Source organism: Anopheles cruzii, chromosome 3 (genome assembly GCF_943734635.1).
Source record: "Anopheles cruzii chromosome 3, idAnoCruzAS_RS32_06, whole genome shotgun sequence".
Taxonomy (NCBI): Eukaryota; Metazoa; Arthropoda; class Insecta; order Diptera; family Culicidae; genus Anopheles; species Anopheles cruzii.
In genome coordinates, this window is record NC_069145.1 from 80,557,510 (window position 1) to 80,570,714 (window position 13,205).

Here is a 13,205-nt window from a genome sequence, read left to right on the forward strand (position 1 = left end):
GAATTTGGCGCAAACGCTGTGAACTACGTACGTCGTAAATTTCTTTAGCGCAAGCTTTTGGTTTTTCCAAGATGATGCCACGCTGGACACGTTCAACCACTTCGGTATTTTTTAGGCGACCGTAAGGCATCTTGCCGCACGTGAACACTTCCCACATTAGGACTCCTGAAACAAAAAAGCAAGACCACGGTTACGGTATCGGTTTGTGGTGGATCGGGGATTGATCGCGCATCGCCTACCGTATGCCCAGACGTCGCTCTTGGAAGAGAATCGAGTGTAGTTCAGCACCTCCGGTGGGGCCCATTTGATGGGGAACTTGGTACCGCCAGAGCTGGTGTACTGATCGTCCAGGACGTACCGTGCCAACCCGAAATCGGCCACCTTCACGGTGTTCTCGGAGCCCACGAGACAGTTGCGGGCCGCCAGATCACGGTGAATGTAGTTGTGGCGCTCCAGATAAGACATGCCTTTGCAAACCTGTGGCAAAGCAAACGGAACCCCGAGCGTTAGCAGGTGAGGCAGTGGGTTGGTGAACGAAGGGATACGAACCTGTATGCACATGTCCAGCAAAAGTCCCATATTGCCGATCAGCGACTGTTCGTGCCTTCGCAGGTAGTTCAACAGAGAGCCGTGCTTCATGTACTCGGTGATGATGTAGATTGGTCGGTGCTTCGAGCAGACACCGTACAGCTGCACCAGATTGGGATGTTGGAGTTTACTGCAAACCGAACCGTACCGTGTGTTATTGTTTTCGTTCTTTGTATGACCGTGCTGACCGGCTGCGGTGGACGCTACTTACGTCATTACTTTTGCTTCCTCGATGAAATCATCCTCCGACATGGTGCCCACCTTCATCATCTTGACCGCGGTGTCGATCGAGCCGCGCCACTTTGCCCGCCGCACCACACCAAACTGGCCGGAGCCCAGCTCCTCCAAGATCATTAACTCCGAAGGATGGATCTCCCATTTGTCTGCACGCGGATTGGAGGAAACGTTATCTTGGAGGATCGTAATACCAACGAAGAATCCGCTTACCATGAGACAACCCAGCCGTCGGTGGCACGGGACGATCGCACGGGGACGTCTTAAGGCGACAGGCGAGACCGCCGGAGTTATGGCGATGGTAGTTGATCAAGTCCGGAATGGTTTCACAGCAGTGCTTCTCGGAGAGGTAAAATTCCATCCGTGCGTTCTGTTTGATATGGTAGTGCTTCACGTGCGATTGGGGTCTGCGTTGGGGAGGAGGAGGAAGAGAACACAAACATCCTTCTTAGTGAAAGACCGCCTCTCGATCACCACGAGAATACGTACACTTTGGTATGTAGCGAGAGTGTGTAGAGACCCTTGGTGGACGATTTGCGCACCACGAAGCAGCCCTCCTTGTCGTTCTGCTTCAGCAGCGATTCGGCCCGCTGCCGGGACATGTCACCGACGTACCAGTCGTACTTTTGCAGTCCCAGCAGCTCCTTCTCCTTGACGTAATTGCTCGGTATGTAGCCGATCGTGCCATGCTGATCCTTCACCTTCCACCAGTGCTCCTGTGAGTCATCGATCACCTCGTACTCGGCATTCTGGAGCGAGAACAGAGGACGAAACAGGGATTATCTGGGCGCTGTTAGGGGACGGATCGCGCGATCGACAACGTACCTTCTCGAGCGAAAGATCACCACTTTCGATGGCCTTGAACGGGTACAGGGCCACGACGATCTTAACCCGCGGTGAGACATCCTTCCAAAGAAAAGAGAAAACATATTACTTCACAAACGGCTCGGCTCGGCGTCTTATTAATTGCATCAAGTAGAACATCCGGTCGTCGCAAAAACAGGCAAGCCTAACGAATGGAACGAAATTAGCCTCACAAAACAGCAGGCGCAGCAGCAGCGGTAGTCATAAAAAATTGGCCAGTTTTACGCAAAATGCGAAGGTCCCGACCAAAATGCCGGGCGTAAGGAAATTGCAAATAACGTACGATTAATTAGAAGTCGCCTCGCACTCCATTTTCGGTTGCATCGCGGCGATTGCAGCGCGCCCGGGGTGTTGACGAGCCGGACCGCTCGCCGCTCGGCTAAACCTCCTCGACCGAAGCGCGCGACCGCGAAGGGCAAACAACGATTGCAATCAGCATCAGTAAAAAAAAAAACCGTGGCGGTGGGCTCCGTCGGTGGGCTTAATGCACCGCGTCCGCCATGACACGGCGGTGATGGGCGCGGCAGTGGCGGCAGCGGTGCGAGATCTTTTGCCAAATCCGCTTAACGCGGCGCGCGGCCAAGCCGCCGATGGTGTCGTGAGAAACTCATCGCTCCGCTCCGCGTAAAAACAGGCCCGTCGTCGTCATCGAACTGATTTGAATGTAAATTTATGTTGTGCGCGCTGCCGCCCATCTCCCGGTGAGACGGTGATAAAACAAAAATTGTTATAATAATCATGTTAACGATGGGAAGGCCACCGGCAACCGGGGCGGCCACCGAGCCACCCCGGTGACTAAATCCCGGACGATGACGACGACACGGCCGAAAAGTGCACACTCGACTGGGGCGAACGGTGGGAGACCACCCTCTCGCGGGGGGGCTGACCCGGGGAGAAAAAACAAGAAGCGAAACCGGAAACGGGACGGACTTACCTTTGCCTTTGTGTTCGGTGTTCCAGGCGCTGCTGTCGGACCACCGGGCATATTTAAATCCCCGCCGCCGCCGACGCCGCCGACGACGCCGCCGTTCACGTGCAGACCGACTCCGTTGAGGGACGCCGTTTTAAAGGAATTCACAGTCGGAGACTGTCGGTCGGGTTGGAGAGAAGAAGCAGAAGAATGGGGAGCGTTTAAAGCATTAGCATTAAAGAAATATTTAAAAAGACGAGCATCGCGGCCGAAGCAGGCGAATTGGGAAGCGTTCTATTCGTTCGCGTTTGCGTACACTCTCTGCGCTGTTGTTGGCGGCTATTGAAACCCATTATTTTGTCACTGCCATTAGTTGGTCTGGGGTCTGCGCTGCCGTGCAAGTCACTCAAACGATAATTGGTATCGTTCTGATCGTTTGGGGATTCCAATTTTTCCGGGCAATGAGAAAGCACCTTTTTCGAGTGGGGCTCAACAACTTGGAGGATGCTCCTTCTCGTTTTGGACTGGAACAACTTAAGGAATGTTATAGACACACACACAAGTGTATGTGTGTGTGCTCTAAATTAAAGTCCTTTACACTGTCCAATTGAGTTCCGTGGCACACTAAAAATCAATATAATGTGCAACGATTATTCTCGCGCACTCTGGTCGCCTTCGGAACCGTCCATTATCTTGAGGCCGTTTAACTGGCCCGCAGCATCACATTAGACACCAGTGACCAGTGTGCAATGATCGTGAAAAGACCGTCGAATGACGGAAACAAAAGCCACACACAATAATTTCGGGCTGCATGCGTGCCATAAAATCATAATTCTCATTCTACCAAAACATCTACCAAAACGATTCGAACCTCCCGTCGCGTCTTTTGGGGTCCCAAAAAACAGAGACGCGACAAAATGCGTGAGAAAATATTGGCCGCACCCCAGAAAACCAAAACATGGTTCTCCGAATGGTGGCCGACCCGAAAAGACGTTCGAAAAACAGCGAATTTAATAATCTCGCCCTGCGCTGCGCGCTCCGTTCTGTAGCATGAAAGAAAGGTCCAAAATCAGAGCACAAAATACGCGTGCAGCAGCGAAGCAGGACCCGCAACGACATCGCACCGTCTCGTCTCGGTAAAAAACAAAACCATAAGCGAAGAAACGGCACAGCAATTCGACAACATTGGACCACTCCTACAAAACAAGTCAAAGGATGCTCGAGGAAGATCGAGACTATCGGCGGATAACGATCGGGTTGGTTTCGCTACACGCCGGCGATCGAACCCAGAGCAGAGTAGTATGGCTGAAGAGCGTGAGATCTTGTCGTCGTTGGAGCTCCACAGAAAAGGGGGCTCCAGAAGTATCAAATATCGTCAGCCGGGTCGGTCGGGAAGCGATCGCGATCATTTCAATTTCGTTCGCATAGGCCTCTCGGCCGGTGCTGGTGGCGTTTTCTTGTGCTCCTTGTGGGATTTATGTTTTCGCCCCCCCCTCGGGGCTGATTAGTACCTGTGGCTGGGCAACGAAGGTGGGCGTTATGTTGCCTAAGCTACTCGAGCTGCTGTTGAGATGGTGCGGTGACTGCTGCTGGGAGGATGTTTGCTGCTGCAGCTGGGGCGGTGTGGACTGCTGCTGGTGCTGCTGGAGGGCCGCCTGAAGGGCCTGCTGGTGCTGCTGCTGTTGCTGCTGCTGGAGATGCACTTGCTGCTGGTGGTGCTGCAGTGACGGCGAGTGGGACTGGGAGTGCTGCGCCGGGGACTGCGGTTGCGGCTGTGGCTGCTGCGGGAGCAACCCGGTGCCCGAGTGGTTCTGCTGCTGCTGCTGCTGCTGCTGCTGAGGGTGTAGCTGTGGCTGCTGAGGAAGCTGCAGATGACCGTTCGGCACGTTGGGGCTGGTACTTCGGGTAGAGTTTTGGGCAGGAGAGCTTCCAGTACCTGGAACGAATGAGCCGAAAGGGAAAACGTTCATTAACGATCGTGATCTCTAACAGGCGAAACGTTTGATTGGTACGGAACGATCTAGAAGGTAAGCTTTGAGTGCTTTTAAGCTGATGGTACACAAACGTAATTTAGATCATTATGAATGTTGCATGATGTTTACTGAAGATCGCTTAATCAAGAGGTTTTTATGCAAGTGTTTCGTCAATTTCGTATTTGTCGTGGCCTCCGAGAGCATTCGCATAAATTTCGTAGCATGTAATTATTGGTTTGCCCTCAAATTACTGAGGAAGACATTACCAATTCCAAAAGGATCTTTCTCTCCATAAAGAAAGAAGCGAATAATTTTCCCTGCGGGACAGGATGCGTTTCGGGCCAACGGCCATAAACGCCCCAGAGGTTTGGAATGTTTTAAGTGGCCACCGCCCGATCTGAACGGTGTATCATAACTCACGATTAGCTCGCCCGCGTGTCCATTCATACCGACGATCGTCGAGGACGGACCGGCGGTTTCATTCATGGCAGTTTCACAAGGCTCCTTCGCATTAGCACTGACAGGAAGTGGAGAGGATTCGTGGCTCTTTGTTTCGGTGCGATCGTCCTGCGAATGGGCGAACGATCGCTGGCGGTGGAGTGTGCATTTTTCATTCAGAATTTTTATTACGTCGCTAAATTCGCAACGCGTAGCGGACGGCACCGTGGGAAGACCTCACCGGGAAGACCGCACGCTGCACCGTGATTCAACCAGGCTGCATTTAGCCCGCGGCCAGCCTGGCACGGTCCGCGGTGATGCGTAATTGCGTGTGGAATGTTTACCGCTTGCTGGGTGTGTGTAACGTTCTGATTGATCTTCGCTTGTGGCATCTCCATTGCCGGGATTCTCAGTTTGCCAACACAGCGACTGGATAATTTGTGCCGTACGAATAACGGATCTCCAGCGCCGTCGGCCCTGCTGTCGGGCAATAGAGAATTCTCTAGCCACCGCAAGAAATGCCCGAGAAATTGCACACTCCAAATAGCGGGCCGGGCGCTTCCTAATCGACCGCGGCACGCAACTAGCGGGCGAGGAGGCCGATAACTATATCTGTCTATCCCGGCCGCCGTTCCAGTGGCCAATTGAGTTTCAATTTATTATCATTCCTGTGACGTTACGAAGAATTACGCTCGTGAGAATGTTTCGTGTCATATTTTAAATTCAACCATCCGGAGAATGGCACACAGTCCTCGGCGTCAGCGTGTCCGGCGAGGTAACACAATCGCGACCATAATTACGGGGATGAACCCGTTCGAAGCGAGAGCCTATCTTGCTGGCGAGCGAATTTTTACGAGTTTCGGTAGTTGCCCCTGAAAATCCGATACGGGAGGCAGAGGTTCGCCATATTTCATTTGCACTTTTATGGCACACACTTTCTTTAGATGGCGGTTTCCATCTAATGACGTTTGCTCGAAGGAAGCACCGCCGGTAGAAATCGCGCACTAATCAGCGCCAGGCACCCGAACAACCCAAGCCCGAGCCCGAGGATTAATGTAGCTTGAAGCTGGCTGATGTTTGCAACCATCTCGTTACATAAAAATGAGCAAACGAGCAACCGGCAGCGGACCCAAACGTGGGGTTGCCCAAAGTGACGCCCGGAGTGCATGAACCGTGGCCGGTCGGCTCCTCAGCGACGTTCGTTGGCCGGCCCCCCGCGGGCGGGTGTGGACCCCGAACCGAGGCCGGGAGAATAATGGATTCGTGGACGGACCTCCGTGGCGTCGTGGGGAGCGCAGGCGAAGGTTTTACAATAAGAGAGTTCAACTTCGGTTTGGAAAACCCCATCAACCGGACCGCGGCCGTTTGACGTGAGTTTCCGACGGCGAGCGTGTAATGAGCCGTGGCACGATCGGGCTAGAGAAATAGACAAAATAATGTGTGTGCCGCTGCCCGGGTGGACCATTAACGGTGGAAGAACCTGCGCGCGCGCGGTTCGTGTCGCACTGAAGTGCGCCACTTCCGGCGTATCGTGCGTCGAACGCCGGATGCAGTGTGTCCAGAGTCAAGTAGTGCGCGCGCGTAGGCCAATTTCTATTTTCACGCTCGTGGCATCCGGCCCTTCAATGACGTGGGCAAGCGCTTCCCACCGAGTCTACGCGCTGCAACACGTGCAGTTTTACTGCACCGAGAGAGGATGTGCCAGTGCGCGCTGGTGTGCATTTCAATTGAGGCGACCCTTCAAACAACCTCCTTTGGGCTTTTGTGGGGGGTATTTTGTCCCGCATCGCTCCGTAAATCAACTCTCATGGACGGTCTGCGTCTGAATATGCCCGAACATGTTATTTACTGCTTCCTGCAAACGATACCGTGAAACGTTTCGCCGTTTGCTTGCAAAACTAGTACGTTCCAGTCGACGAAGAGACGCAAAGAAAGAAATTGTAAACCATAAATACTGATCGAAAAAGTCGTTGAAAGTCCACTAGAAAGTCATCAAGAAGCAAAAATGCTGAATGTACATAGAAAGCTTCATAAAACTCTATATAATTTTAAAATAAATATAAATTATTTATGAAAACACTCATTTGTCAACATCAAAATGAAGCGAAGACAAATACCGACACCAAAAATGAGGAATAGAAACACCTGAAGCAAATTGAATAAACAGCGATAAAACGTGATAGAGATCGCTTAAAAGGAAAAGTATAAAGCAAAAGAAAGGTAATTTTCCGTCTTCATTTTGTCACCTTGCACGAAAACCCATCGAAAACAGACGAGGAAAACGAGGAAGACGAGGAAGGTCAACCAGACGCCTCGTTGCTCGTTTGCTCGGTGCTTCTTCGCGGCCCGCCAAACACAGAGGAACGCATCCATCATCAGGTGACGGTCGACAAAATTATGTTTAATTGTTTTTTGATTGCAATCCCCTCGCTGTGTGTGTGCATTCCGCCGAAAAGTAGCGATCGCATCGCAACCGAAAAGACCCATCATCGTTCGAAAGCGCGGATCGCGTTCACGGTTCCCCCTCGGTTCCATTTGCTTGCCGCGAATCCGCGGGGGAAACGCTATCGACTCACCACTTTGGGACGAGGGGAAAAAAAACTAAAAAGTGATCGTGGATGGATCGTGCGACTTCTCAGACGGCCGTGTGGTGGCGGCGGTCAAGAAGATAGCCAGAAAATGGTAATTAAGCTATTGATGACCGGAAACCGGGTATCGCGAGGGTTTGATCTTAAATTCATTTGTTTCTAATAACGCAACGGCAGCCCCCGTCCGAATGGAGGCGCGCAGGGGAGAGCGAGAATGTTTTTCGGCCATCCTCTCGGGGTCGTGTCTTGGGAAGAGGGAAGAATTTTTCGCTTCCCTTTCGCTTCTCGTGTTACGCTGCTCAACATATGCTGTTCTACGGAAATGCGAGAAACGCGAAGACGAGTGAAAATAAAATGTCCAATTTGCCTTCCTGCGACGGCGACGAGAGACCCTTCAACGGACGGGGACGGTCGGCGGCTTCTTTCGGGTGGAAAAAAATAATTAAGAACTACAAGCGAATTTAAATGCGACCGCGCAGCATTAGCTATGCGCGCGGCCGTTCTCTGGTGCTTTGTTTTCATCCAACAAACAACCGAACCCCGCCCGGGCGAGCGCACACAAAATGAAGCAATCCGATTGCGCCGCCGCCGCCGCGTGTGGAGCATAATTTCTTTGTGTGCGCCTTCGGATCCCGGGCGGTCTTTACGACGGTCCCACGGCGGACGAAGGACCCGGCCGCCGTTCTGGATCATGGTTGCGGTGCGCGGTTTTATGATGGCTGTTTTCGGCGGGCAAAACACTCGGCGCACAAACGAACCGTGACCGTGGACGACATCGAACGTTCCGAGGCCGCCGCCGGCCGTTTGTTAATCCATTAGATTAGGAGGGTTTCAAGAGCCGATGGTGGGGCCTTTGTGCCAGATATGTTGTCGCTCACATGGGACCATTTCTCTTCGGCGGGATGTTACCCAAAACTGTAACATTACTTCCTGAGGGGTGTGATTTCGGGCGTTCTTCTCACGACCGCAAGCCATGCGTGAAGTAGAGACACACCATTAAGCGAAGGAAACCCCGAAATGTTTCGATTCTTTCCAGAGACCCCTACAAGAAGTCCCCTTAATTTATTTCCATATTTATTTCTGGTCTCAACGATCGCACACACGATCACACAAAGATGATAATCAAAACTTCGTGCTGGATCTTCATAATTTTTCCGTCGCCGTTCCTTTGCCGCCATTCATTGTTTACTTTGCACCGGACACACCCCCCATGCGCGGCTCGGTGTTGAGACCCCTTTTTCACTTTTCAAAACATGCCCTCCAACTCAAAACCCAGCGTACGTTCGGCGATAATTAGTGAGAACCATCGCAACATTATGCGAACAGCACGGCTAGCGATCGATGTGAAAGGGAAATGCCGGGCTTGCGGGGTCCGAAACACCCGAAAGAAAACCTGTTCCACTGCGCCTCGACAACAATCGCTGCGAGTGGAGTTTGGCCCCATGTTAATTGGTGGTCGCTCGCGATCGCGGTTGCGAAAAACGAGAAAGTATCCTCCAGAAGAGGTTATCCTTGAGAGAGTGACCGGCCGCGGCGAAGATCCTGTTCGATACGGATTTCACGCGATCCCGTCGGTGTTGTCGTCGAAACCTGTTGCGTTGCGCGCGCTGGGACTGTGCGAACCGGACATCTAAATATCAAAGTATCACACAGCACAGCCGGCGGTGGCGCACGATGGTCACACGTAATCCTTTTCGCACCAGATAATCCTCGTCCCGGATCGCGCGTTTATTGCATGCTGCGGCTCACCCTTAGGTAAGAGGGTTGTAAAATGGAAAATAGGTTGCTCGGACCCCCCGGCAGGCCAGCGTGGCATACATTGCCAGCTAGCATCAATCGTCCACCAGGCTAGTCTTTTGCTGTCCACAAAGGGATCACCACAAAACGGGTACTTAGCAGTAGTGATATGGTTCCACTTTTTTTACCCTCTCTGGGTAGGTGTCTCCTCTTTCAGGGCCACGTCAGAATGACACTCGTAATTATGTCTTAGCGTCCACCGTCCAACCAACGCACCGCGATGCAACCTTCGGGTGTTACATTCTAATTTAAAGCCACGCTCGGCAAACGGGCAGCAGCCAGCGAAACAGACGTCGAAAAAAGTGGACAACGCAGTTCTGCGATCCTAGAGCACGCTCCAACTCCGTCACCTTTGCGTGTCCGCGCGACCTACGCTCTGCCATCTGCCCGCGCCAGAGAGCTACATTTATTGGACCGCGCCGCGCCGTTCTTAATTGGGAACAGCTTTTTTACAACCCCCCGGGTTTCTGATCTCTGGCTCTCGGCACGGTCGTGGCCGAGATCTCGACAGAGCACTTTGCTTGTGCACCTTTCTTTGCCGACCAGTGGCCACGCGGCCACACGGGTAGCCGAATGATGCAACACATGCTGCTTCCAGCGGGGGTTTTTGTGACGCTTTGAAGACGATGTGGAAACCGGCGCCGTACACAGGATTAATGAGTTGCGTAGCGCGCGCGGTGCTCAGAAGATTGGTTTTTTGGAGCTGGCCCTTCTGAACGGCACCACCCCGCACACATCTCGCGTATTAACAAGGTCTAGAAACACGGAAAAACGTAACAACAGTTTTGCTTTTCAACCTTTTTATGCACCTGTTGAAACGGAGGGCTTTATGGGTCCTCTTTAGCCAATTATATGTTTATTTCGTATCAAAAAGCTGGCGGCCGCAAAAGGTCGTAACGAATGCTATAAGTTGTCCCATAAAACACCACCCTTTCGAAGATCGTTAATCATTTTTTGATCACTGAATTAGTCGTTGAAAAGGCATGGCGCGGTTGAACCTGCCCAAGGGGCCTGACACACACAAAACCGAGCCGAGCTTCGAACCTGTTTGCATCAATTAATCGTGAATCGGTTTAGCGTGCAATAAAGGAGCTTTAAATTAGTGCTCTCTAGGTGATGCCGGCCGGCATACACACCTGACCTACCTGAGCCGCTCCCAACGCAGACTGCATAGAACACCTTTTCGGCTTAAGCGATTGTTCGATCGCGGATCCCGACGGGCGGACCCGGTGGCGATCGTAAAACGTAAATCAACCGTAATAAAACAGACAGACCCCGACCGTCCGAGCAGGATTTTATTCCTCCGAGCCAGGGGTGAATATTTTGCTATACCGAGGTCTATCCGTTTTACGATTATGCGCGCGTGATAATCATATGGCCCCACCGGAGCCCCTTGAGGTTGCCTATGAGTAGCCAAAGGCAGCACAACAGTAGTCTCGAAGCCGATCGGCGCTGCGATGGGGCTAACAAATTAAAATCCTTTCCATAGCAGCGCGATGCTGTAATCCGCTTAAGAAGAACTCGCATGCGGTGGACATGCGGATGAGAAAAGAACCAAGACGACCGACGAACCGCGGGCAGTAGCTGGCCGAGCCGAGCGGTACTTTAAAGCATGCCACCCAGCATAACGGTACAGATTGGGCTTTGACGCGGGATCAGGGCCGAGCGCGTGTGACCGTGGGAATGCACCATGCAGCGAGACGGACCCTCGGGGAAGGTGAAATGATTTATCTCCACAGCGCATCAGCACTCCATCTCGAAGTCTGTAAAGTTTGGAGTGGAGCATCCCATTATGAGAGCCGTTTTCAGGTGACAAACTGCCATCGTTTCGGAACGCACTTTGAAGCCCACACTAAACCCATTGCCTAAAATGCATACAATGTAGCAACTATTTCTACTTTTTCATTTAGATTTTTAATTTCTGTCACCGTTGAACGGCTAACGTTCATACGCATAGCTTCACTACTTATTGACCCATCTAATATCGTGACGAAGTAAATAATTTTCTATGATTTCAAAATCATAATTTTAAAGGACTTGGAACAAATGGTGTTCAGAAGCTCTTTCTCTTCAAGCAACATACTAAATGGATTAATATTTAGCTAAACACCAGAACAATAAAATCATCCACAATGGATCGTTTGTTCTTTTCTCGCAATAACAACCCCCAAAGACATATTTATGGGTTTCAGCAACAAATCGCTCGAAATTTGCTCAGCTCAATGTACACAACCGAAGGGTGCAGAATGAAGAAACGTTGGTCACACCCTCCACCCTGGCCCTGGCTAAGGCTTTCGATTGCCCGCCACCGCCGACCCGGGTGGTGAAGGTTGCACTAGAGGCGCGACTATCCATGTCGTATTTGCCGTGCCGTGTAACTGAGCCCCGGCAGAGCCACACCAGCCTTTGGGTGGTTGGGTGGTGGCTGTGTTGCGAAATACGGATTTTAATAAGTCCTCATAAACCACTCGAAACTAATTAATGCAATTGAACTCGTAGCCACCCAGGGGGGTTCTGGGTAGCGCCGCCACGCGGTTTATGGCCCCTGTCCTGAGAGGATTGAAGCCTCACTAAGCCATCCGGACGAAGGTGAGCCCAGGATGAGCTTCTGAAGCACGTCTACACTTCACGCGGCCAGGTGAGAATGCTCCACCACTTCGGTGCGCACTTCGTACGTGTGGAAACGCTCTAGAAACGGCGGTTCTGCAACGACGACGACGACGCTGGCGATGACGGGCCTGTGGCAATGTGGCGCCTCGCCTCTGGAGAGCATCGACTCGTGAGCGTTGCCACACATCATCGCATCAGCATAGTGCCCCGCGCGTCTGAGACTCTTCACACGGCTCAAGGTCTATAAAATCAACAACTCTATCCGTTGCGTTGATTAGCTTCTTTCGGAAAGACTCCGCAAATGGCCAGTATTTAGAGGAGTTTTTTCTATGCACAAAACACCAAACGGGGTCACTTTGGGGCGGCCAGACTTTCTTCGCCGGAATCGGCGGAAAATGCAAGTTCCACCGTAAGGCAGCCGGCGCCGGCCGGAGCCGAGCGTAGGGTTCGCCACGGGGACCATTAAAATACTGGTACAATTATTTCACATCAACCGAAACCGAAAACACACGCCGCCGCCGTCCGGACCCGGGAAAAGCCTCCTTGGAGTGGCGGTGGCGGTGATCGGTGAAAGTGAAAATTTCAACAACGCCATGCGACCACGCGCTAATGTTGTGTTCCGCCCGCGGTTGTGGTGCCGTAATGCCGGTCAATGTTCGGTGCGATGTCGAACTACGGGCGGGCCCTACACACTGATAGCCCCCCCCCACGCCCGTCGGACAGGCGCGATCTACGACGCTCGATCGAGGGAAAACTCTCGCGGAGCCCGCACTCTGCATGTGATCTGTGCGCGCCCGCGCCACCCGGAGTAAATGCATTATTTTCTCCTCAATCATCCATCCATCCAGATCGCCTGCCGGTGGCGGCGGCGGAGGCGGTGGCGGCGGCATGTTTGCTGCCGCCATCGATGTAACATGCAATCGACATGGAAGAGAAAATAGTGAAAACATTGGCTCTGCTAATGTTTGGCGCGTTTAATTGCGCGTTAGAATCGTAATGCGGGCGGCGCCGTTCAAGAAGAAGACGGCCAGAGAGGCCAACTCCACAAAACACCCGCCATTAAACTCCAAATAAGCTCCCGCGCCTGTCAGAATCGCTTAACAACAGACTCCACCACCATCAGCAGCAGCGGCAGCCGGGCTTTGCGCAATTTTAAATGGACCGCTAAATGGATGCTGGTGGCTCCGGTAGCAGCAGCAGAGC

General features: G+C 52.3%; 1 protein-coding gene across 1 annotated transcript in view; it reads right to left on the reverse strand.

The window, feature by feature from the left end:
• The window catches only part of LOC128274000 (tyrosine-protein kinase Btk29A-like), a 57,026-nt gene that overhangs the window by 2,490 nt on the left and 41,331 nt on the right, over window positions 1–13,205 (reverse strand). Inside the window, exons 5-13 of the mRNA XM_053012085.1 lie at window positions 4,108–4,532; window positions 2,621–2,773; window positions 1,648–1,728; window positions 1,312–1,571; window positions 1,036–1,229; window positions 800–971; window positions 550–718; window positions 240–477; window positions 32–165 (exon numbers count right to left, since the gene is read on the reverse strand). Of these exons, the coding sequence (XP_052868045.1) occupies window positions 32–165; window positions 240–477; window positions 550–718; window positions 800–971; window positions 1,036–1,229; window positions 1,312–1,571; window positions 1,648–1,728; window positions 2,621–2,773; window positions 4,108–4,532 (1,826 nt within the window). The remainder of the gene's footprint in view (window positions 1–31; window positions 166–239; window positions 478–549; window positions 719–799; window positions 972–1,035; window positions 1,230–1,311; window positions 1,572–1,647; window positions 1,729–2,620; window positions 2,774–4,107; window positions 4,533–13,205) is intronic.